The 26792-nt window shown below is 50.3% G+C and overlaps 1 protein-coding gene across 14 annotated transcripts in view; it reads right to left on the bottom strand.

The window, feature by feature from the left end:
* The window catches only part of LOC147030538 (histone-lysine N-methyltransferase 2C-like), a 240631-nt gene extending 214187 nt beyond the window's left edge, over nt 1-26444 (bottom strand). For 6 of the 14 annotated variants that reach the window (XM_085874678.1, XM_085874680.1, XM_085874684.1 and 3 more), the window contains exon 1: nt 25905-26436. Coding sequence is in view for 1 of the 14 variants with exons in the window: in XM_085874691.1 (XP_085730817.1) it covers nt 25905-25983 (79 nt within the window). In the remaining 13 variants the exon portion in view is untranslated. Of the gene's footprint in view, nt 1-25892 lie in introns of all 14 variants that reach the window. The other 8 variants (XM_085874685.1, XM_085874686.1, XM_085874687.1 and 5 more) reach the window with 4 other exon arrangements.
* Between the last annotated feature and the right edge of the window lie 348 nt (nt 26445-26792).

The raw sequence follows: 26792 nt of genomic DNA, 5'->3' as shown, positions 1-26792 counted from the left end.
AGCGGCCTTGTCACAAAGGCACGGATGGAAGACGCGGCAGCGCCCGTTGCGAGGTGGACCTATGCGTCCGGACAGGGAGTGCCGGAGAGGGTTAGCCAGCCGTGAGAGAGGTCGGGGCCAGGCGCGACCACGTTGACGGTCATGGGAGAGGGACTCACCAGACACAAAAGGGAAGTCGCGACTTCTTTCTTTCTTTTCTTTGGGGTTTTGGTGTGAATGTCCGTGGGTGGCGCCAGTCCGGCTCAAGTAGTATTGTTTTAAGTGTTGCCGTGTGTACGCGTATTCGGTTGCAGCTCTGCATCGTTTATTTTGTTTTAATTGCTTTATGTGCATTTTGATTCTGTATGGCTGTATACACGTGCTTGTCTGTGTGTGTGTGAATAAATGCTTGCTTATTGAACTGTTCCCGCTCTGCTTAGTCTCTTTTCCTTTTTATTGACCCTCCATCTTGCATCACGGAAAGGGGTTCGTAGTGGGTGCAACATCCCAGTAATTAATCGGAACCATTAAGGCCGACGATAACAGCGCTCGGTTATCACTGTAGCACGGAACGGACCGCTTTAGCGGTTCGTGTCCGGAGTCGGCCTGTGGCGTGGTACGATCGCCTGGTCGACCATTCGCACAGGTACTTAGGTAGATCGAATTTTGCGAGCAACCCTATCCTGCGCGGGTGGGCAATTGGCACGGTCGTGGTGGGGTTAAACACCCCACCCGTGACGACCTCCCGGCGTTGTTCCGAGAGGGTCACGACAGAATTGTCCGTCCGGTGGGCGACGTGCCGCGATTCGAGTTGCGCGGCCGTCCGCACGCCGGCGGGCGCGAATTCACAACAATACATATCTATCATAATAAATGTCAGTGCATGTGTATGTGTGTCTCCTTTGAAATTTAGCGACCCAAAACTTTGCATGCATACATTCCAAGGGAACTCCAAAGGAGTGCATGAACACCCCTTTTGAAGATAATTAAGTTTTCCATCATGAAAGGCTTATCCTTGGTCAGGCCAACTTCAACTTGCAGGGGTCTTCGCCACCATTTTGATTCGGCCTACTAAAAATGCCTTCCTCGGAAACACGATCTCCTCTCACGGACTAATTGAAGCATATAATCAAATTAGGATTTTGAGTTTTAGGATCAGATCACTAAATAAGGGTCGAAATCTGGAGTGAAATCTGAAAATGTTAAGAAAATACTGATTCTTATAACTCAACATATATTTATATGCTTTAAGCAAGGTTGTTCACTCTCCTTTTCCATATTTACACAAGAAGACGTAAAATTGCCAAAGCATTAAACTTAACTTTTTCTAATGTTCCGTAAGTGTAAAGTCATCGGGTGCAACAAAAAGAATTTTAAAACAGGCTAAAGATGCCAAGGTGCGAGCTGTGGGCGTGGCGACAGTAGCTCCATTCTCCGTGGGGAAATCCTCGGAGTTTGGAAGGCAAAATAAATTAGAGGATTGGAATGAGTAAAGCAAACTGTGTTCAAGAGAGAATTGAAAAATGTTTTCAGTTGTTATGAAGTAATGGATCGCCATATCACAGCAGGAAAGCCGAGAGGTACGCATGCTCACTCTAAGCTGCAGACTTCGGGTGTGCACGTGTGTGTGTGTGTGTGTGTGTGTGTGTGTGTGTGTGTGTGTGTGTGTGTGTGTGTGTGTGTGTGTGTGTGTGTGTGTGTGTGTGTGAGAAAGATTTGTTATCTCCATATTCAGGTTTCAGAAGGTGGAATGGAGTCCTCTCAGGTCTCGAAGTATCCACCTTCGTTTCGGTAAGGGAAGTTACGAATCATGGACCAAAGACGAAGGTGTGAGGTTTTCTTCTCAAAGTTCGGTTCTGAGGGCTCTTTTGAGGATCGTCATTTAGCCCCAGACAGCTTCCAACTGTAATTCATTTGTTTTAAAATTCCCAGGGATGGTTAAGATCTCTATGAGGTTCTTCTTCATCATTCCCATTGCTTAAAAGATCACTGGTACAATTTCAGATCTCTTCAACTTACAGGGTCTTTTTCACTTCTTTTTGGAATCTTGCTGTCTGGTGTTGCTTAGTCCAAATTTGCTGTATACTGAAAGTTAAGTGTGTGTATGTGTGTATGTGTGTATGTGTGTATGTGTGTATGTGTGTATGTGTGTATGTGTGTATGTGTGTATGTGTGTATGTGTGTATGTGTGTATGTGTGTATGTATGTCTGTCTGTGTGTCTGTCTGTGTGTCTGTCTGTGTGTCTGTCTGTGTGTCTGTCTGTGTGTCTGTGTGTCTGTGTGTCTGTGTGTCTGTGTGTCTGTGTGTCTGTGTGTCTGTGTGTCTGTGTGTCTGTGTGTCTGTGTGTCTGTGTGTCTGTGTGTCTGTGTGTCTGTGTGTCTGTGTGTCTGTGTGTCTGTGTGTATGTGTGCCTGTGTGTCTGAGTGTCTGTGTGTCTGTGTGTCTGTGTGTCTGTGTGTCTGTGGGTCTGTGCGTCTGTGTGGCTGTGGGTCTGTGTGTCTGTGTCTGGGTCTGTGTCTGTGTGTCTGTGTGTGTCTGTGTCTGTGTGTCTGTGTGTCTGTGTCTGTGTGTCTGTGTCTGTGTCTGTGTGTGTGTGTGTGTGTGTGTGGTAATTAAGCATAACATATCATTCTCTTTGTGAACCCCCCCCCCCTCCCCCCTCCTTTCTCCCCCCCCCCACCCTCTTCCTCTTGCTCTCTGCTCCACCATCACTCCCCCGCCTAATAAAATGTAGCACTCTCTGTAGCCTTTCTCTCCATCCCTCTCACATCCCCTTCCTTACACCCATCCCTCCTGCAGTGTATAGCAACGTTTGATGAGGCATCACTCATCCCACCTCTGTCTCTATGTATCTATGTCTCTATGTTGGCTGCTCTTAGAGCACCCTTATTCTGGACATTTCCATCTGTCTGTCTGTCTGTCCACAAAACTTTGGTCAAGCCTCGGGGCTAAACCACTCAACCGATTCCAATGAAATTTGGTAGGTAGGACCAATATTTCTGGGAATCGTGTGCTTTCGAATATGGGACCCCGGGCCCTAACAACGGCATAGCAATGGCCCTTAAAAGTGGACAAAAAAATCGAAAAAAAAATCAAAAAAACAAATCGAAAAATCGAAGCTTAGAGTTCTGTGCACAATCTATCTCGCTCCCTTCATACCAATTTGCAGCCCTAACAAAAAATATTTGTAGGAGGAGATAGGTTTTGGGCGAGTACATGTCGAACATTTCAGAAACGGTTAATTGCGAATATCTCTAAGAGAAAGAGTCTGATTTTGATGAAACTTGGGTGAAATGTGTACAATGTGGCGAGCATGTACACAAAAATGAATGGTTGCTATGCACACCTCCGTTGCTTAGCAACAGCTAAAATACTTTATCGTACATCATACACATATTGTGGACTGTACAAAAAAAATCACTACCTCCGAAACTGGACCTCCGAGGGACCTGTTTTTTTGTGCCCAAGGAGAATGTCTTAGAGCATCATATAAAAATATAAAATCTTTAGCGAATAGATAAATGGAATTACCAGGGCTGCCATTTGTTAGAGTCTCTTTGGAAACATGCCTGAAATTTCACAAGGCGGGTTTCTGGGCGCAAACTAAGAGGGCTGTGATAATCATATTTATTGTGCTAAATTGATTGATAGCATGTACATGAATATCGGCTAGTCGCGTCGGCCAGCTTTCCATCTCGAGCGAGCAGCCATGTCGCCTACCGGCTTGTCTCTGTCTCTCTCTCCTTAATATCCCCGGGCAGCGAAGTGACAGGTTGTATTTTCTCATCAATAGATGTTTGACTTGAATCTTGAACTGCAGTCTTCTGTTCTATGCTTGCAGGTTGTTGGTTTGTAGGTAGGTCAATTGTTAAAGGTAGCAGATTATATTTTCAATAATGCTGATTTCCTGCCTAGTTGGAAAGCAGCAGAAACTAATAAATTTTTTGAATGCAAGACACATTTCCTTCATGAAACTTTATATCTTGAAGTTAGGGTGTGTATTGTGCATGGTAACAAATCTAAATGGGTTTTTTATTTTGCAGCCAGTCCAGAACATCATTTCCATCACGTGTTGTGAACGATAATACATACATACAAAGAGGCCACGTTGAAGAGAATTTTGTCACGAGTTGTTGGGTGGATTTTTATATACACCTAACAACTCGGTGCTCAGTTTCTCATTTCAGCTCAATCTCAGTGCTCAGTTACTCATGTCCCTATGCCTTCTTTTCAATATCCCCAAACTGAATCTATACTGAATAAAATGTTTAAATCCTTTAAAAGTTCTTCATAACATCAAAAAACGCTTACAAAATGAGTTTTAAAATACCTTACTCTGCTTATTACTCCACCAGGAACAAACGATTCATTCTTCTTCTACACAATCTCTTCCTTTTCTCTTTCACAAGGCTCATGTCCCAAAACATTTTCATTCCTAAATACAGGGGAGGGCATTTATATCTGGTGGTTTTATTATCCTTCTAACTTTTTTGTTTCTAAACCAAATAAAATAAAATTTCTCCATAGCATAGGCACATACTTCAAATTTTTTAAATCAATTTTGATTCTTTATTTCTTAAAAATTACATCAGACAAATGGGCCCCTTTCAAATTCGTGCATTCACGACAGCGGATCATCATATTGTTCATTACCGCAAGCAATGTCTCTTGATCAATAGAGCGGATGGTTGCAGTGATTGCCTTCAATTCATCGATCGATGTTGGATGTTCCTTATCAACTCTGCCCTTCAGAAATCCCCATCAGAAGAAATCTGGTGGAGTTAAATCTGCCAAATCAAAGTTTGCCTCATCTCTCATGATGACCTTGTTTGTGAAATTGGCATGCTCATTGCATTAAAAAAAATTTAATTCAAAAAAATGCTCATTGCATTTAAAGTGCTCCATCATTGAAAACTTTCAAGTATTATCTGTAAAACAAAGGAAACAATAATTAGTCATGCCAAGACTGCTTTCGGCTAGAAAGATTGCAAATGTGTCAGATATAAATGCCCCACCCTGTAGTTAGTTCATCCAGTCTACTCTTCACTTACAGCCAAATTTTACTCCATACCTTCAACCAAAAACACCACCACCCCACCCATGAAGTCTGTCACAGGTTATCCAGTCTGGGAATCCTGAGGCATCCATTTTGCAAAGGTTGTGTGCACATGACAATAATTTTCCCTTCATGTCAGTATCCTCCCCCCCCCACCCTAATTTTCTCCCCCCCACCCCTTCTCAGCTTCCACCTCTTTCTGCCCACTCTCTCCGATTACTATCCCCAAACCCCCTCTTTCCCCTCCAAGCTTTGCTCCTGCCCCTTCCAGCTTCGCCCCCTTCCCCACACCCCATCAGCTTCCCCACACCCTCTCGTTGCTCCTTTCCACATCCTTGTTTTATCAGCAGCTCCTCCCATAGTCTCTGTGTAGACCTCAAACATTTGAGGCCTCTGCTCCATCCTGACAGATGTCTCAATCCAGGCTGCTGCTGAAAAATTCAGATCTTGCACCCTCTGCCCTATCTGTGCTTTGTCTTTCACAACCAGGTATCTGCATTACGCACGCCTGTGAAACTGCAAAAATCCAGAACCACCACTTGCCTCCACTCATTTGTTCCTCTTTTTTTCTCACCTGTGGAACAAACTTCCACACTCTTCAATCTCATTCTTCCCTCCAAGTCTTCAAGACAGCTGTTCACCACCATCTCAAGTCATCCCCCATCCAAAACTATGACCTTTTCTACACCCATTAAACCACCCCCCACCCAACACTCCCCCACTCGAAAAATTTTGCTTTTGTATACATCTTGTCCACCGCTTGCGTTCATCGTTACCTGCATCCCTTATTTGCCCATCTCTGTCTATTTTCTCCCTTTGCCCTGCTGTTGGCATTCCTCCCACTTTTTCTGCTGTTACCTTTTGTTAATTTAGAGCCTGGTGTTGGCGCAGTGGTTAGGGCAGCGGCTTGGGATCCAAAAGGTCCTGAGTTCAAGCCCCGTTGGGCCACTGAATTAATATACCAGGGGGTTGACTCAGCCTGTCATCCTTCCTAGGTCGGCGAAATGAGTACCAGTATACTGGGCCGGTGTATATCCCGGTTAAAATAGGTGTACCATATCCCTGTGTCGTAAGAGGCGACCAGGGTTGCGTCAGGAAGGGCATCCGGTGTAAAACATGTGCCAAATCACTATGCAGATCAGACGGATGATCCGCTGTGGCGACCCCTAACGGGAGCAGCCGAAAGAAGAAGACCTTTTGTTAATTTGCATTGAGATCCATTTTGTGTTCTAACTCTTCTGCAAGCCTTGACTATGTATACAAAAAATTTAAAAATATCAAAAAATATATCTGCCTGACAAAATCAAAACGGGGCCTGCCCTCTTTAGGCACCAAACTAAGTGTCAGAACTTGGATGTAAAGAAACAGGTAACATTACTTTTTTGTTATGGACTTTAATTTCATGTTGGACTTTGAAATTAATCCTATAAAAACCACCATCTTTACGTACACGAAGTGAGGAAATGTTTCAGAACAAACTTCACATTTCATGCTGTATTTTAAAATTGGTCTTAAAAAAAACAGCCATCTTTATGTGCACGCAGTGAGGAAATGTTACAACGTCTCTCGAGAACGTATATTTGCTCGCCGCTATTGCAAACAAAGCGAGAACAAAAGTGAACTCGGGAATTAGCGATTTAAGTGACACTAACATTCTTGTCATCAAAGGGTGACTTTGACCACAGTATTGCAAAGGTCTCTGTGCGTATTATACAGGACATGGTAACAAACAAATTCCATATACAGTATTGTATTTCGTATTGGTGCCCGCCCACCTTTGGGGGCAGAGGTAATAATGACAAATATTTAAACCCTCCGAGAAAATTTCCACATTGATAACACTGTCATTGACATTAAGAGCTTAAAATCCCTTATGTCTGAGAGTGAAACGTTTGATCAAAAAACATTCACCCTTCACAACAAAACATTTCATTAAAAATGTTTCACCCGTTGTTAAACATTTTAGAACATTTACCCTTTAGTAAATGTTTCAACAAAAACTTTTACAATTTGGACGAAATATTTAAAAGCGTTCATTGCCCGAAATGACTAGCATTTATTCATCTTTTATGACGAAGATTTAAATGTGATTACACTTTACAAAAAAACATAAAAGTGCTCGCCCTTTATGAATAACATTTAAAAGCAATCACCCTCCACAACCTGTGTTCAGCCTTTACAGCTAACATTGAAGAGTGTTCATCAAATCCAAGTAAAGGTTTAAAAACGTTTACGACAAGACGTTAAAAAAACGTTCTCAATTTAAAACTAGATTAGAAGTGTTCACCATTCTTCACAAAAAACAGCCTTAGAAAATCGGTCCACATTTACTTCTCTGTTAAAAACAATACACCACGAACGAGTAAACTTTTTAAAATGTTCACCATGACAGTTCAAGAACCATCTCCATTTGCAAGTGGATGTTAAAAAAACCTTCCCAATTTATGACAAGAAGTTTTAAAATAGTGTTCATTGAGTACAAGAAATGGAAAATGATTCCCCATATCACCTACAAATCGTAAATGTCAAAATGTTTCTCATTTATGCGAGACTTCAAAAAAAGTTCACCATTCATGACTAATCATGAAAAATGTTTCCCATTCAAATGACATATTCATTCCTCATTTACAACACAAATGAAGGACAAAATGTTCAATTAGCCAGAACCAACAACACCTTCAACGCCAACACCACGTCTGTTCGGGCACAGATGACGGCAGTCCGTTATACATTGGAGACGAGACGTAGGAAAAAAAACAGTGACAAATTGGAGAGGAGACGTCCGTCCCAAGACGTCTCCCCCCCACCTCCGTCCCCTGCCTGCCACATATGCGGCGTCCCACCCTCTCCCAACCACGGGTGAAGCCCAATGCGTCTCCTCATCTCCCCATCGCAATGTCCCAAGGCCCTGTTCCCCTCCCCTGCCCTGCCCACGTGACACCCCAAGGTAACAAAGTCCCCTCCCCACATGACGTCCCAAGTTCACCCTCGGCGACGTCCCAAGTTCACCCTCGGCGACGTCCCAAGTTCACCCTCGGCGACGTCCCAAGTCCACCCTCGGCGGCGTCCCAAGTCCACCCTCGGCGGCGTCCCAAGTTCACCCTCCTCCGCGGCGTCCCAAGTTCACCCTCCTCCGCGGCGTCCCAAGTTCACCCTCCTCCGCGGCGTCCCAAGTTCACCCTCCTCCACGGCGTCCCAAGTTCACCCTCCTCCGCGGCGTCCCAAGTTCACCCTCCTCCGCGGCGTCCCAAGTTCACCCTCCTCCGCGGCGTCCCAAGTTCACCCTCCTCCGCGGCGTCCCAAGTTCACCCTCCTCCGCGGCGTCCCAAGTTCACCCTCCTCCGCGGCGTCCCAAGTTCACCCTCCTCCGCGGCGTCCCAAGTTCACCCTCCTCCGCGGCGTCCCAAGTTCACCCTCCTCCGCGGCGTCCCAAGTTCACCCTCCTCCGCGGCGTCCCAAGTTCACCCTCCTCCGCGGCGTCCCAAGTTCACCCTCCTCCGCGGCGTCCCAAGTTCACCCTCCTCCGCGGCGTCCCAAGTTCACCCTCCTCCGCGGCGTCCCAAGTTCACCCTCCGCGGCGTCCCAAGTTCACCCTCCGCTGCGTCCCAAGTTCACCCTCCTCCGCGGCGTCCCAAGTTCACCCTCCTCCGCGGCGTCCCAAGTTCACCCTCCTCCGCGGCGTCCCAAGTTCACCCTCCTCCGCGGCGTCCCAAGTTCACCCTCCTCCGCGGCGTCCCAAGTTCACCCTCCTCCGCGGCGTCCCAAGTTCACCCTCCTCCGCGGCGTCCCAAGTTCACCCTCCTCCGCGGCGTCCCAAGTTCACCCTCCTCCGCGGCGTCCCAAGTTCACCCTCCTCCGCGGCGTCCCAAGTTCACCCTCCTCCGCGGCGTCCCAAGTTCACCCTCCTCCGCGGCGTCCCAAGTTCACCCTCCTCCGCGGCGTCCCAAGTTCACCCTCCGCTGCGTCCCAAGTTCACCCTCCGCTGCGTCCCAAGTTCACCCTCCGCTGCGTCCCAAGTTCTCCCTCCGCGGCGTCCCAAGTTCACCCTCCGCGGCGTCCCAAGTTCACCCTCCGCGGCGTCCCAAGTTCACCCTCCGCGGCGTCCCAAGTTCACCCTCCGCTGCGTCCCAAGTTCACCCTCCGCTGCGTCCCAAGTTCACCCTCCGCTGCGTCCCAAGTTCACCCTCCGCTGCGTCCCAAGTTCACCCTCCGCTGCGTCCCAAGTTCACCCTCCGCTGCGTCCCAAGTTCACCCTCCGCTGCGTCCCAAGTTCACCCTCCGCGGCGTCCCAAGTTCACCCTCCGCGGCGTCCCAAGTTCACCCTCCTCCGCGGCGTCCCAAGTTCACCCTCCTCCGCGGCGTCCCAAGTTCACCCTCCTCCGCGGCGTCCCAAGTTCACCCTCCTCCGCGGCGTCCCAAGTTCACCCTCCTCCGCGGCGTCCCAAGTTCACCCTCCTCCGCGGCGTCCCAAGTTCACCCTCCTCCGCGGCGTCCCAAGTTCACCCTCCTCCGCGGCGTCCCAAGTTCACCCTCCTCCGCGGCGTCCCAAGTTCACCCTCCTCCGCGGCGTCCCAAGTTCACCCTCCGCCGCGTCCCAAGTTCACCCTCCGCCGCGTCCCAAGTTCACCCTCCGCCGCGTCCCAAGTTCACCCTCCGCCGCGTCCCAAGTTCACCCTCCGCCGCGTCCCAAGTTCACCCTCCGCTGCGTCCCAAGTTCACCCTCCGCCGCGTCCCAAGTTCACCCTCCGCCGCGTCCCAAGTTCACCCTCCGCTGCGTCCCAAGTTCACCCTCCGCTGCGTCCCAAGTTCTCCCTCCGCCGCGTCCCAAGTTCACCCTCCGCTGCGTCCCAAGTTCACCCTCCGCAACCGACGTTTGAAAGCATTAACCCTCCTCAAATGAAGTTGTCTACCCCCCCCCCCATTTAATTCAGTCTTCCCAAATAATATTTGAAAGTATTCACATCAAGTTGACATTTAAAAAGAGGTTCACTAAATTATCAATAAGTTGAAAAAGAGTTTACCATCAACAGACATTTCAAAAGTTCACCATTCATGACCAAATGTTTAAAGACTTGCAAATTATGACGAAACAGTTAAAGACGTTCATCACTTTTGACAAAATGTAAGCACGTCAATCACTCATGACTAAAGCCTGGTATTGGCTTATCGGATGAGGTCTTATTGGCCTTAAATCTTGGGGTCTCGAGATTGAGCCCTTATCGACCCGTTGAAGTAACACCATGTGGGTTGACTCAGTCAGTCATCATTCCGAAGTCGGCAAAATGAGCATCAGCTTACTGGTAATAGCGGCATTGCATCAGCGGCACAGCCGAGCTTCCAGAAAAAAAAAAATAAAAAAACAGTGCAAACAGCAACCACAGGCTGCATACGAAACAATAACAACTCATGACTCAGCATCAAGATGTTCATGGTACAAGATTAAAAGTAAAAGTTGTTCACGGGTTAAGATTAAACATCAAAGACATACAGAGTTTAGGATTAAAGTCAGACATACACAGTTTAAAGGGGAACCCAAACGCTCAAGACCACCTCAACACTAATCTATCCCTTGATACCCTACAAAAATAATACACATGATGTCTTTTTCCAATTTCCGAATTATGAAGTAGGTACATTCGCAATTAAAAGTCGAATTCTTCTTCTTCTTCTTCTTCATATTATGCGTGACATCACACCCAGAAGTCGATCGCCAGATCCATACTGTCTCCAGGTTACATCGCAGTACGATTCAACTCAAAAGGTGAATAAGTTTAGATTTTCCAAAAATATACCGAGTCGATGCGTCCTTGGTGGTTACAGCAATGCAAACCGACATGGACGAAAGACGCTATGTTTGCCAGAAATTAGACGGGGTTTGTCCGAAATACCCGAGCGTGGATCAAGCTCACAAAAGTGTTCACTTTTGTGCCCGAAACATTTTACAGAGAACTGTTATGAAACAACGGAGATGGCTTGTGGCTGTCTGCCACAATTGAGGGAGGATGCCATCCCCAAGAAGCGGAAGAAACAGCCATCCCTCGACACTAACACCATCTCCACCGAGCTAACAGCACGTGTATACGGACGATTTGAGAGGTGAATCAAACGCCTGTTGCCACTGGCCAGCAGTTAACACAACAGAACCTGAAAATGATTATTGATTATCAACACAAATTCCGGTCAATCAAATGAACCACCATCGATGATTTTACATCGTGGAGAGAAAGTATGTATCATCATCTACTCCTCCGAAAGGATTTGAACGAGGACGCTAAAAGTTTCAGGGAGACGCGTTGGTGGTGGGTATTGTTGGGGTGATGGTTTATGGGGGTGAACATGAAAGACGTTCAGCCCCCACCATCAACCATCACCCCAACAATACCCACAACCACCCCACACTCCCTCTCTGCCATAGCATCACCGCCCCATCCACTGGGGTGGGACATCGACATCTCAAGGACATGACGGTGGCACACGGCGCGCGCACACAAATAGCATCCGGGAGGAGTGTGAAATGGGATGATCCCTTAACACACAAGACACCTGGTCAGCCTGCGACGGTAGAACACAGCATTTGTCAACCATTATGTCCGCGATGTCAGCGTGTGCCGGGCGATGATGGGTATTTCTGTTCAAATAATATTACCGATTTATCAATTAATACAAAATCCCTCCCTTATAAAACCAAAACCTACAGAGCTGTCGTGAACATACGACCAGTGTTTTCATCTTTTTAACAACTTCATCTGCACTTCCGCCTTCTTCCTCCGATTCGCTCGCACAAGGATCTAAACGATTTGGCTCCACAATTCCACTGAAAGCTTGTCCATCAATAATTTTGTCTCCAATCGTTTCTCCAAAATCCCACTGATCCGTTTCAAACGTACTGACAACCATCAGAGTTACTCATGACTGTGGAATCAGTATCGGAATCCGAGGTCGACATACACTTTCTCAATGTAAAGCCACCATTCGGATCAAGGTGGGTTCAATGTGTGACATCACTGGTGAAATCAGAAAAAAAAAAATAATCGAGACTCGAGGGATTTTTTCGACACTTCGTGAATGGCAAGAAAAATAAAAAAAATTCAAAAATGTCTTCCCTTCAAATTAGACCATAATGAACATTTCTCAATAGTTTTCAGGAAAAATACAAAAGTTTGTTTGGCTTCTCCTTTAAGATTTAAATCAAACACATTCACAGTTTTTAAGAGAAAACATTTGGAGTTTCACCACAATGACGAAACCTTTAAAACAATTCACTGTTTACATAAAGTTCAAAGAGGTTCACCAATTAAGACGACACGTTGAAAGACGTTCGACACTCACGACCTAACGTTGAAAGACGTTCGACACTCACGACCAAACGTTGAAAGACGTTCGACACTCACGACCAAACGTTGAAAGACGTTCGACACTCACGACCAAACGTTGAAAGACGTTCGACACTCACGACCAAACGTTGAAAGACGTTCGACACTCACGACCAAACGTTGAAAGACGTTCGACACTCACGACCAAACGTTGAAAGACGTTCGACACCCACGACCAAACGTTGAAAAACGTTCGACACCCACGACCAAACGTTGAAAGACGTTCGACACCCACGACCAAACGTTGAAAGACGTTCGACACCCACAACCAAACGTTGAAAGACGTTCGACACCCACGACCAAACGTTGAAAGACGTTCGACACCCACGACCAAACGTTGAAAGACGTTCGACACTCACGACCAAACGTTGAAAGACGTTCGCCACTCACGGCCAAACGTTGAAAGACGTTCGCCACTCACGGCCAAACAATGAAAGAGGTTCACCACTCAAGACCAAAAGTATAAAGAGGTTTACTACTCAAGACCAAAAGTATAAAGACGTCACCACTCAAGTCCAAAAGTATAAAGACGTTCACCACTCAAGACCAAGAGTATAAAGACGTTCACCAATCAATACCAAAAGTATAAAGACGTTCACCACTCAAGACCAAGAGTATAAAGACGTTCACCAATCAATACCAAAAGTACAAAGACGTTCACCACTCAAGACCAAGAGTATAAAGACGTTCACCAATCAATACCAAAAGTATAAAGACGTTCACCACTCAAGACCAAAAGTATTGTTACGAATCTGGAAGTCATTATCGCACTCATCATTCAGGTCCTTTAGCTCAGTTATCTCAGTAATTCCTCAGTCACATTTGCTCTACGGCTAGGATACGGCGGCTGTACCCCCCTGAATTGACAGAAACGTGCACGCGGCCACAGAGTTTCTGAGGTGGCCTCAGGGTGGAGGCTATCTTTTACAAGCCGTAGGAGTCTCCGTGGAATTGGAGCGCGGAGTTATAACTTTTTTCATTTCTAGGTTGGCCGTAGCAATTCGACAAGCCGTAACCATGACGTAGATGTGTTCCACGTCGACCGTGCATAGGGCGTACGGTGGGCTTGCGTCATTCGTGCAGCTGCCGTAGGCTCTTATCAACGAAAAATGAATTTTGCCAACCCCCAAAAAATTACGGCGGCCGCACTATTTCCACGGTCGCCGTAGGGTAGTCCTAAGGCGTCCCTGTGTTCACCATACGGTGGCCTTGCGGTCTGTGTGACTACCTGTGGGCAATGCAGGGTCGACGCACGGTTCCCCTACGCCCGCCGTGTGTCCTACGTACGGCCTCCGTGGCAGTCTGCATCGACCGTGCGTCCACCGTGCACTACCGCTTGAGATCGGAGTATAGGTGTTTGCCACACACATCATCACATTTCACCAGCAGCTCAGACCAGACACATCACCATGCCTCCAAAGAAGCGATCAACCAAGGACAAGGGGAAAGGTGCCAAGAAAAAGACCAACCCAGTCCCTGAGGATGAGCAAGGGGACCAGCCATCCATGGAGCCAGAACAGGTGCCAGACACCCAGCCTGAGCAGGACCATGACCCTGATGGAGAGGATGACGATGAGGATGAGTCTCCCGCTCTCCAGCGCATTGTCAAATTTTACGAGGCCCATCCCTACTTTTACAACCTCAGACATGAGAAGTACCGCAACACCAAGCTGAAGGAGGCGGAACTGGCTGAGCTTGCCAAGGAGATTAAGTGGACTGGTGAGTAGTGAAATTAATGCTGGTACATAGTGATATTGTGTTATGTGCCACCCTGAAGCTGAATGCAAGCGAGTGGTAGGAGTCACCCGTTGCCAGGAACCAGAGTGTTATGGCCAGCTTCAGGCCTGGCGCAAGGGGGAGCCTTGCACCGTCGCTTTTTGTGATTATGGGAGCGACACGGACCAGCATCTCCTGGAACATTGCAGGTTCCATACACAGGAATGCCTTGAAGTCACCCCTGGATTCACGCATCAGCTCCTGCATCAGGTTGTCGTAGTGGCCCAGGGTGACACGCCGCAACAGCCAGGGCTTTACCCACATCGTCCTCCTTTTTCACTGCAATCGGGCCAGCCGCTGCTCCTCCAGGAAGAGGGCTGCAATCAGGTAATCTCGCTCTCGATGCACTCGCCTCAGCTGCAGGCGCAGGTAGCCCAGCCTCTGCCGTTGAGGAACAACCAGCGCCATCTGTATATAACCTGGTCCACAATCTATATGACAGATACGAGATATGATATATATATATATATATATATATATATATATATATCATAGCTATATATACCCACTTGTTACCGTCCGTCTGGCCGCACGTTCGCCTTAGGGCCCCCTGCGGTCGCCTTGCGGGCACCTTGAGGCTACCTTGCGTCTGCCTTAAAAATTATATGGCCGCCGCAGGGACGCCCTAAGGTCACCGTGCGACATCAAAGACCGTACGGCACCCCCACGTTTTCGGTCTCCACAACTACTAATATAAATACCCCGTGTGGCTACCCGAAAAATAAAAACATATGTGACTGCTACATTGTGTGACCGTGGAAATACTGCGGCCGCCCTGTAATTGCTAGTGGCCGTAGATTTTTTAGACCCTATGGCCGCCGTGCCAAATGTGACTGAAGCATAAGTACGTGTTCTATAGACAGCTCGCCTTCCATTGTTTAATGGGTAAATCTATGTTGATGCGCTGCGATTCATTTTAACAGTTATGGTTCGATCAGAACGACCCTCCTCCACAACAAAGAAGAACGACCCTCCCCAGCAAAGAAGAAGAAGAGCTCACCAGTCCCGTGATTCAACGGCGTAAACAGGGATGACGGTTGGGACAGTCTGGCAGAAAGCAACGTAAACAGCCCCCACCCGTGGTTGTGGGGGGGGGGGGGCGGCGCACGAGGCCGAATGAGTCACGCCGGAAGCGAGGCGGGGCTGAGAGGGAGAAGGAGGGGGCCCTCTGCTCGGCTCGAGAGATTCCATGGTTGTTGTTCTGATGCTGGTTCCACTCGGCTGGAGTAGTTGGTTCTTCTGGTGGCTGTTGTTCTGCTTCGTGGTTTCATCTTGGCTCGGCTGGCTCTTCTTGGTGTGTGGAGCTCTTCGCGGTCTCTGCTTGGTTCCTGGTTTGGTGCAACTTCTTGGCCTCATCTTGGTCGGTGGTTCTTCGGGGAAGCGACGCATCTGGTCGGAAAGGATTGGCGCCTCATCTCACCAGCACGTGGTCCGGAGCGCGAAGGGATCCGCCGGAGCTCGGAAAGGATCGCAGCTCACGGTGATTGGATCCAGCTCGCCTACGCAGGTGCCCGATTGGAACAGCTTGAAGACCACACGAGGTGGAAAGGTCTGAGGCAGTCCCTGGGCTTCAGCTCATCTGTCCCTCCGAGCTGAAGTCCGCATTAAAGGCATCAGCCACCATTTCTGGAGCGTGTGTGTGTGTGTGCGTATGTCTGTCCGTGGGCCCGTCTCACAAGTAGAAAACTGTTAAGTGCTTTGTTCGCTGTATATGCTTGCATTTATTGTATTCGGTATAGTTCTGCTCTTTTGTGTTCACTAGCTCCCCATTATTACTGTTTTAATAAACCCCAATTGTTAAATGTATCAGCTCGTTTTGTGTTTCTTTCATTGGCTCGACATGACGCGTGTTTGAGGATTAGTGTTCGTAACTTGTTCATTTGGTCCGGCCCGACTTTGGTAATTCCGCTCGGTTACGCCGGATCCGAGTCGGCGATAGCAACTCGATTCGGACAAAGTTGGCCGAGGGTGAACTTCCCCGGGAGTCGGACCACGTGGGTACTTTGGTAAATTGAAAAGTTGGCAATCGACCCTACCCCACGTGGTCTATCCATTGGCGAACTTCGGTCAAGTCAGGACCCGTCCGCTCCGGACTTATCCGGGGCGACGACCTTTACATTCCGGGCGATCGGTCGAGCCGGCTTGCGGCTCCATCTAGTGGTCGTGCTCACGGTCGACCCCCGGGCCCCGTAACAGTGGTGTCAGAAGTGGGATACGAACCCGTCCATCTCCGCAGCGAAATTCATGGACTCAGATCAGGGGTGTACGGAGCAACCCCCCTCGCCCCCCCCCCCCGTGTCCCCAAATTGCGAGCATTTTAAAATTTTATTCCCAGCAAGCAACATGTCCAGCCAAGGCGAGCTGAACCAGGTGGGTAGTGAGGTGGATGTAGAGTTAATGGAACCAGAGGCCCAGGACGAAACCACCGTGCAGGACACCGCTATGCAGGTCGACCATCCCCCACAACCGAACTCAGAATCCGTAATGGGCGTGGCGGCGGGGGCAGCGGCGCGCGAACACCCCCAACAACAAGAGCCCCAGGGAAACCGCAACCGATCGTGGAGAATCAGCTTCATCGGGGTCGGCTGACATCAACCGGTTGGGGGAAATGTTGATGAGAGTGATGAATAAATATGCAGGCACTAAACGACAAAATGGATGCAAATATGCAGACACTGAGGGGTGAAATGCAGAGCATGGGGCGAAGCCTGCAGGCTGGCATGAAGGGCATACATAATGGCGATTGCGTGCGACGAAACGCGGACAGTGGAGTACAAAATGGCGGCTCCACGTGGCGGAGACACCAAACCAACGAGGGAGAGTGTGGATTGTGTCGGTCCCACAATAGAGATGGGTGAGGTCATGACGAGGGACGCAGTCACTACAATTAGGGAGACATGCGTGGAGGTGATGGAGAAATTAATGCTGACGTAGACGCGGGTAATAAAGGAGACAAAAGGAGTAACGGAAACACAAATAATAAAAGAGGTGACTGAAACGTGCAGGGCGAGACACGAGGAGACGACGGAAAGAACAACAAAGATAGCGGAAATAAAAACAGAGACACGGGAGATAGAGGGTGAATTGGACGAGGTAGAAGACGAGCACACACAGGTAGAGATAGTGGGGGACAATGGGGGTGAGCTGGGGGAATTTTTTGTGGCCCGATGCAAGCAGCAGGATAGCCTCCTCCAGGAACGGAGGGAGACGCTATGCCCCCTTGAAGCAGATCGTGACCAGGTGTGTCCGATCGTGCCAAATGAGGTAGAGGGGATGGCTGAGGTGAACGGGTGCACGCGGAGCTTGGGGGGTATAGAAACCCCGGGACCCGTTGTGGTAGCGCAAATCACCAACGTGATTGTCCCGGTGAGTGTGGTTTCGAATGTGTCGAAATGTGTGTTGAAACGTGCACATAGTGCGAGTGAAATGGCCTGCGTGAGTGAAAAGGCGTGTAAGGGAGAAGCATCGTGTGAGAGGAACCGCGTGTGTGAAGGCACGGTATGAAAGGGAAATGGCGGTTGGTATGCGGGAAACCGCAACCGCGTATCCGAGTGTCATGGCCGAGGTGGGTAAGCGTCATGGCACGCGGGAGTGCGTGCGTGGAATAGCGACGAAGACGGCGCCAGACAAGAGACAAGGGCTGTGTGGCGGCCGTAGCTGTTTTGGTAACTGCACCGGATTCGCACAGCAGCATGCGCGAGGTCTGTGCCGTGCTTCGCACGAGGCCGCCACGTGCGCGCCTACGCAAGTGAAATCCGGTCTGGAAACGTCCGTGGTGGATATAAGCCGACCCCTCGGACGGACAGAAGTTAGGCTGGAAATTGTTGAATTCGGATTGGACGGGTTTTCCAGGCGAGCGTGTGTGTAGAGCTCCGTGTGGCCTGCGCCACACGTTCTGTTCGCAGATCGCGCGAAGCAGTTTCCCCGATATGTTGCGCGTGCCCCAGCTTGCGTGAGAAATCGCGCGGTTTCGGGGTGCCAGTGACGTCATCAGGGATTCTGCGGCACGGGTTACGGGCGAGCAGAGCACGCGGGCTCGCGTGTGGAACCCCACGAAACGCGATGCTTGCTTGTGATGCGCAGGGTGACGTCATGGATACACGCATGGTTGGAAGCCGGCAGGAGGGAAATCCCTGCCGGATGTTACCGTCCGAGAGGAAGGCATGAGGAGCGCGAAGCTCGAACAGCTGCCATGACGTCACGGGAAAAGAGCGTGGGTTGTGAATTAACGCGCTGGTGCGCAAAGAAAAAAAGAGAAGAGAAAAGCAAGCCTCGCCACTTTGGGTATACAGGATTCCCAGACGGGGGTAGGAGACCCCCTTGTTTGGGGCACAGGAAGCACTAGTTAGCAGGATGGGTTAGCGATAGTTAGACCGGCTTCATGGGGACATGGGTTGTTCCTCATGGGGCCCGCGGAATGGTGAGTTAGTGGGAATGTTAGGTTTGATTTAGAAAATGGATTTTTGGATTTTGGAGACAGTGACAGGCATTGAATGTGTAGTGGGGACGTAGCTTAGCTACGTAGGATTAAAAGGAACGTGCATGAGAATAAGGGACGACGAGGAGCACGAGTTAGTCAAGGGAATTTAGTTCGCAGAATGGCAGGGTTGGAGTGTGAGTGAATTGAAAAGAGGAAAATGTACTTGATGAGTGAGTGAGGGCCAGTGGGCCTGAGTGTGTATGGAGTGAATGGGGAATGCATGGTGCGATGAATCATTGGGGGGAGGAGTGATTCCCACCCAAGGGACCCCGGGATCAGTTTAATGTTAGTTAGTGGGTAGTTAAATTTACAGAAAGGATATCGTTTTGTTGTTGGTGTGGAGAGAAGGAACGAAACCCATTTGGAGGGGTGCAGGAGTTCATGGACCGGCTGGGAGCGTGGCTGTTGAACGGTGAGTATTGTTTAGAGGGCACCCCAGGCACCGGACTTGTCGGTTAGAGTAGGCCAAGGGTCCACGGGACCGGGATAGTGTAGTGGGCACGGGCGACCCAAGGACAGGGACGCAGAGCACCAGAATGCCACGCGGGCATCGGAGGGGGGCAATGCCAGAGAGGGAAACACCCCCCCAGCGTTCATAGGGAGCTGGTAGGCTCGGAGACAGCCTCAGGGCCCGGGGGTGCCATGGTTCGAGTTCGGCAGAGGGTAGTTCCTGCCAAATGAGCCACGCTACCCAGCCCTGAAATTGTGCGAGGGCACAAATGAAAATTTGGGGGCTTGGCCCAAATGTATAATGGACACCAACACAGGCGACGGGAATCATGGTTTTTAGAACCGATAGTTTAAAGTGTCGGGCGTTTTTGGAAAGCCCCGGGGTAGTTTAAGGTTAATGAATGCTAGGATAGTTAGGAGATGTACCTCTTCACACCATCCATCCCTTCGCTCGTTGTAGGCCGCTGGACCCACCTTGGTAGATCGCTGAACTCTGAGGAGGCCATTCTGAGGCTTCGTTGGGCCTCAAGACAGGATGCCAGTTTCTCCCTATTCCCCTCTAAATAGGATTTTAGGGGTTGGGAGGAGGCTAGGTAAACAAGATAGGTTAGCCGGACAAAGACGATAAAGGGGGTTAGGGAGAAAAATTATAAAAGGGAAATAAAAACAATAAAAATAAAGAGGGGCTAAATTTTGTTGTGCTGTGTTGCAAAATTAAGGGAGTGGATATGGACAGAGACAGGCAAAGGCGATAGAGTGGGGGGAGACAGTAGGCTAGGTCAGAGTCCGCCTTCAGAGTGGCCGGCACCACCGCACTCCCTCCAGACCTGATGGAACCACACCAGAGGCCGGCCAGCTTCACCTGCCGGTCTGTTGTGCTACAGCCGCCTGTTCTGCATGGGCTTGCCTTGCCATGCCTTGTTTGCCTGCCTCTGCCATGACCCCATGCCTGCTACCCTTCTTGTATTTGCCCCTGTGTCATTCATCATCATGTGCGCCAGGATCGTCCAGTTTTGCAAGGACTGCCCTGCAGGCAGCCGCACACGGGGACTGCATTGGTGCAGCCTGTGTACCATTTTTGTGTTTTGCATCCATCCAGTCCATTTGTGTTCTTGCATCTTCCATCTGCTGCATCATCCATCCAGTTCATGTCAAGGAGGAGCCAGGGACTGCATTGGGCAGCCAGCTACCTCCCTGTTCTTGCACAAGGGAACCAGAGACTGCATTTGGGCAGCCTGGCTACCCCCTTCAAATGGCCTGTGGGATGGCATATGGCATGCCGGGTTAGGGTGAGTTGCCTCCAGCAGCTGAAGACTAAGAAAAAAAAGAAGGGACCTGATGAGCAGGCCCTGAAGACATCTGACCATCAGCTGCAGAGCACTCATCCTCACAAACTGTGACTAACTTTGCCATGCCTTCTTCCCCACAGATGCCAGGTCCTGGGCCATGGTTAGTGTAAAATATTAGATAAAATTGTAAATAAGTTGAACATTGAATAAACCAACATTGAAATGTTGGTTTTAGCACCGGCAATTTTAGTTAAGTTGTCCGAATGAGTCTGTGTGAGTTTGTTTAGTTCGTTACGCAGCGCATTAGGTTATTTCTTTTTGGGACATGTATAAAGAAATGTCGCACTCAGGGATCCGAATGTAAATTGTACAAGGGGAAAACTTACACATGCTGGTCACACGAAAATTTGACGACTCTGTACCAGTCTGCAAAAATGGGAGGGGGTAGTGTTACAAATCTGGAAGCCATTATCACACTCATCATTCAGGTCCTTCAGCTCAGTTATCTCGGTAAGTACGTGTTCTATAGATAGCTCACCTTCCATTGTTTAATGGGTAAATCTATGTAAATGCACTGTGATTCATTTTAACAGTCAGGGTTCAATCAGAACGACCTTCCTCCACAACAAAGAAGAACGACCCTCCACCGTAAAGAAGAGAAGAGCCCTCCCGTCCCGTGATTCAACAGCGTAAACAGGGATGATGGTTGGGACGATCCGGCAGAAAGCAACGTAAACAGCCCCCACCCGCGGTTGCGGGGGGGGCGGTGCACCAGGCCGAATGAGACGCCGGAAGCGAGGCGGAGCTGAGAGGGAGAAGGAGGGGACCCTCTGCTCGGCTCGAGAGATTCCATGGTTGTTGTTCTGGTGCTGGTTCCGCTCGGCTGGAGTAGTTAGTTGGTTCTTCTGGTGGATGTTGTTCTGCTTCGTGGCCTCATCTTGGCTAGGCTGGCTCTTCTTGGTGTGTGGAGCTCTTCGCGGTCTCTGCTTGGTTCCCAGTTTGGTGAGACTTCTTGGCCTCGTCTTGGTCAGTGGTTCTTCGGGGAAGCGACGCATCGGGTCGGGAAGGATCGGCGTCTCGTCTCACAAGCACGTGGTCTGGAGCGCGAGGGGATCCGCCCGAGCTCGGAAAGGATCGCGGCTCGCAGTGATTGGATCCAGCTCGCCCACGCTGGTGCCCAGTCCGAACAGCTTGAAGACCACACGAGGTGGAAAGGTCCGAGGCAGTCCCTGGGCTTCAGCTCATCTGTCCCTCCGAGCTGAAGTCCGCATTAAAGGCATCAGCCACCATTTCTGGAGCGTGTGTGTGTGCGTATGTGTGTCCGTGGGCCCGTCTCACAAGTAGAAAACTGTTAAGTGCTTTGTTCGCTGTATATGCTTGCATTTATTGTATTCGGTATAGTTCTGCTCTTTTGTGTTCACTAGCTCCCCATTATTACTGTTTTAATAAACCCCAATTGTTAAATGTATCAGCTCGTTTTGTGTTTCTTTCATTGACTCGACATGACTCGTGTTTGAGGATTAGTGTTTGCAATTTGTTCATTTGGTCCGGCCTGACTTTGGTAATTCCGCTCGGTTACGCCAGATCCGAGTCGGCGATAGCGACTCTATTCGGACAAAGTCGGCCGAGGGTGAACTTCCCCGGTAGTCGGACCACGTGGGTACTGAGGTAAATTGAAAAGTTGGCAATCGACCCTACCCCACGTGGTCTATCCATTGGCGAACTTCGGTCCAGTCAGGACCCGTCCGCTCCGGACTTATCCGGGGTGACGACCTTTACATTCCGGGCGATCGGTCGAGCCGGCTCGCGGCTCCATCTAGCGTTCGTGCCCACGGTCGACCCCCCGGCCCCGTAACAGTATAAAGAGGTTTACGACTCAAGACCAAAATTATAAAGACGTTCACCACTCAAGACCAAAAGTATAAAGAGGTTTACTACTCAAGACCAAAAGGAAAAGACTTTCACAAATCAAGACCAAAAGTATGAAGACGTTCACCACTCAAGACCAAAAGTATAAAGACCTTTACCACTCAAGACCAAAAGTATAAAGACGTTCAACACTCAAGACCAAACATTTCATCTAAGACGTGACCAATGAAGATGGAATGTTTAATGTGGTGACGACGTGTTTTACCAGTGCGGTGGAAACACGGAAACATTACTTTTGTTTCGCCAAGTTGGAAATCCCAACATTGTGGAGTTTGTGTCAAAAGGACGAGGAGGGTTAAATTTAAATAGTTAAACATTTATTTAAGTTAAGTGTCGTTTAAACACTTGGCCAGTTGGCTCTGACACGACGGTACTGAACTCACACTCGCTTCACTCCACGTCACACGTTCCTACAGCACCAAATACATTTGTCCCAAACAAGGCATCGCACTCCAAGTCACAGGTAGACACGCGTACTGGGACAGCTCACAGGTAGACACGCGTACAGGGGACAGGTCACAGGTAGACACGCGTACAGGGGACAGGTCACAGGTAGACACGCGTACAGGGGACAGGTCACAGGTAGACACGCGTACAGGGGACAGGTCACAGGTAGACACGCGTACAGGGGACAGGTCACAGGTAGACACGCGTACCGGGACAGGTCACAGGTAGACACGCGTACCGGGACAGGTCACAGGTAGACACGCGTACCGGGACAGGTCACAGGTAGACACGCGTACCGGGACAGGTCACAGGTAGACACGCGTACCGGGACAGGTCACAGGTAGACACGCGTACCGGGACACAGGTCACAGGTAGACACGCGCACCGGGGCAGGTCACAGGTAGACACGCGTACTGGGACAGGTCACAGGTAGACACGCGTACTGGGACAGGTCACAGGGAGACACGCGTACCGGGACAAGGGACAGGTCACAGGGAGACACGCGTACCGGGACAAGTCACAGGTCACAGGTAGACACGCGTACCGGGACAGGTCACAGGTAGACACGCGTACCGGGACAGGTCACATGTTGACACGCGTACCGGGACAGGTCACAGGTAGACACGCGTACCGGGACAGGTCACAGGTAGACACGCGTACCGGGACAGGTCACAGGTAGACACGCGTACCGGGACAGGTCACAGGTAGACACGCGTACCGGGACAGGTCACAGGTAGACACGCGTACCGGGACAGGTCACAGGTAGACACGCGTACCGGGACAGGTCACAGGTAGACACGCGTACCGGGACAGGTCACAGGTAGACACGCGTACCGGGACAGGTCACAGGTAGACACGCGTACCGGGACAGGTCACAGGTAGACACGCGTACCGGGACAGGTCACAGGTAGACACGCGTACCGGGACAGGTCACAGGTAGACACGCGTACCGGGACAGGTCACAGGTAGACACGCGTACCGGGACAGGTCACAGGTAGACACGCGTACCGGGACAGGTCACAGGTAGACACGCGTACCGGGACAGGTCACAGGTAGACACGCGTACCGGGACAGGTCACAGGTAGACACGCGTACCGGGACAGGTCACAGGTAGACACGCGTACCGGGACAGGTCACAGGTAGACACGCGTACCGGGACAGGTCACAGGTAGACACGCGTACCGGGACAGGTCACAGGTAGACACGCGTACCGGGACAGGTCACAGGTAGACACGCGTACCGGGACAGGTCACAGGTAGACACGCGTACCGGGACAGGTCACAGGTAGACACGCGTACCGGGACAGGTCACAGGTAGACACGCGTACCGGGACAGGTCACAGGTAGACACGCGTACCGGGACAGGTCACAGGTAGACACGCGTACCGGGACAGGTCACAGGTAGACACGCGTACCGGGACAGGTCACAGGTAGACACGCGTACCGGGACACAGGTCACAGGTAGACACGCGCACCGGGGCAGGTCACAGGTAGACACGCGTACTGGGACAGGTCACAGGTAGACACGCGTACCGGGACAAGGGACAGGTCACAGGGAGACACGCGTACCGGGACAAGGGACAGGTCACAGGGAGACACGCGTACCGGGACAGGTCACAGGTAGACACGCGTACCGGGACAGGTCACAGGTAGACACGCGTACCGGGACAGGTCACAGGTAGACACGCGTACCGGGACAGGTCACATGTTGACACGCGTACCGGGACAGGTCACAGGTAGACACGCGTACCGGGACAGGTCACAGGTAGACACGCGTACCGGGACAGGTCACAGGTAGACACGCGTACCGGGACAGGTCACAGGTAGACACGCGTACCGGGACAGGTCACAGGTAGACACGCGTACCGGGACAGGTCACAGGTAGACACGCGTACCGGGACAGGTCACAGGTAGACACGCGTGCCGGGACAGGTCACAGGTAGACACGCGTACCGGGACAGGTCACAGGTAGACACGCGTACCGGGACAGGTCACAGGTAGACACGCGTACCGGGACAGGTCACAGGTAGACACGCGTACCGGGACAGGTCACAGGTAGACACGCGTACCGGGACAGGTCACAGGTAGACACGCGTACCGGGACAGGTCACAGGTAGACACGCGTACCGGGACAGGTCACAGGTAGACACGCGTACCGGGACAGGTCACAGGTAGACACGCGTACCGGGACAGGTCACAGGTAGACACGCGTACCGGGACAGGTCACAGGTAGACACGCGTACCGGGACAGGTCACAGGTAGACACGCGTACCGGGACAGGTCACAGGTAGACACGCGTACCGGGACAGGTCACAGGTAGACACGCGTGCCGGGACAGGTCACAGGTAGACACGCGTACCGGGACAGGTCACAGGTAGACACGCGTACCGGGACAGGTCACAGGTAGACACGCGTACCGGGACAGGTCACAGGTAGACACGCGTACCGGGACAGGTCACAGGTAGACACGCGTACCGGGACAGGTCACAGGTAGACACGCGTACCGGGACAGGTCACAGGTAGACACGCGTGCCGGGACAGGTCACAGGTAGACACGCGTACCGGGACAGGTCACAGGTAGACACGCGTACCGGGACAGGTCACAGGTAGACACGCGTACCGGGACAGGTCACAGGTAGACACGCGTACCGGGACAGGTCACAGGTAGACACGCGTACCGGGACAGGTCACAGGTAGACACGCGTACCGGGACAGGTCACAGGTAGACACGCGTACCGGGACAGGTCACAGGTAGACACGCGTACCGGGACAGGTCACAGGTAGACACGCGTACCGGGACAGGTCACAGGTAGACACGCGTACCGGGACAGGTCACAGGTAGACACGCGTACCGGGACAGGTCACATGTAGACACGCGTACCGGGACAGGTCACATGTAGACACGCGTACCGGGACAGGTCACAGGTAGACACGCGTACCGGGACAGGTCACAGGTAGACACGCGTACCGGGACAGGTCACAGGTAGACACGCGTACCGGGACAGGTCACAGGTAGACACGCGTACCGGGACAGGTCACATGTAGACACGCGTACCGGGACAGGTCACATGTAGACACGCGTACCGGGACAGGTCACATGTAGACACGCGTACCGGGACAGGTACCTCTGCGCTGAGCGCTGGGAGCAGGAGGCAGCGCAAACCTGGGGCCTGGCTCAAGGCCCCTCATTTCACCCGGTCCCATACATCATCACCCCATCACGCCATCATCGTTATCACCATCGTAATCATCCCATCGCTCTCTCTCCCTTCCTGTCTGATTACATCCCGGCAGCCCGACTCAGATTCCAAATCCTCAGAACCCAAGCACACTGCCAGGTCCACGAGATGATTCCGTGACGCTCGCAACGAACGTCTAAACGGATATCTTCCTCCTTATAGATCTGTCTCCTTCCTCTCTTGATCGCTCTCACTTTACCTTTTTCGCTTTCCCTCTACCACTTGCAGAACCGCATCATGGCGTCCAGGACGCGTCAGTACCACGATAAATAGTGCGACAGCTCCGATACTATTTCGGTGTTGCGGGGAGTCAAATATCGCCGTCGCCTTTTCAGTTTTCTGTCATCAACTTCCACTGGCCTTTCACTGTCTGCCTGGAAAGTGCGTTACACTTCCTTCCCGTAACGCCAGGAACGGCGACGATCGGCGGAGGGATATGTTGAGTGTTGCGCCGTGATGCGGTCACGGAGGCTCCAAGCGGATGATCGTTCAGCATCCTCCAAAACCCGGAACAGATTTTCATCCACGGTGGAATTGTTACGATTTTATTCCAATTGATATATATATATATATATATATATATATATATATATATATATATATATATATATATATATATATATATATATATATATATATGTATATATATATATATGTATATATATATATATATATATATATATATATATATATATATATATATATATATATATATATATATATATATATATATATATATATATATATATATATATATATATATATATATATATA

The sequence above is a fragment of the Eptatretus burgeri genome, chromosome 3, assembly GCF_056783735.1.
Source record: "Eptatretus burgeri isolate ZD-2024b chromosome 3, Ebu_testis_v1, whole genome shotgun sequence".
Taxonomy (NCBI): Eukaryota; Metazoa; Chordata; class Myxini; order Myxiniformes; family Myxinidae; genus Eptatretus; species Eptatretus burgeri.
This window is presented reverse-complemented; position numbering and strand designations above follow the sequence as displayed.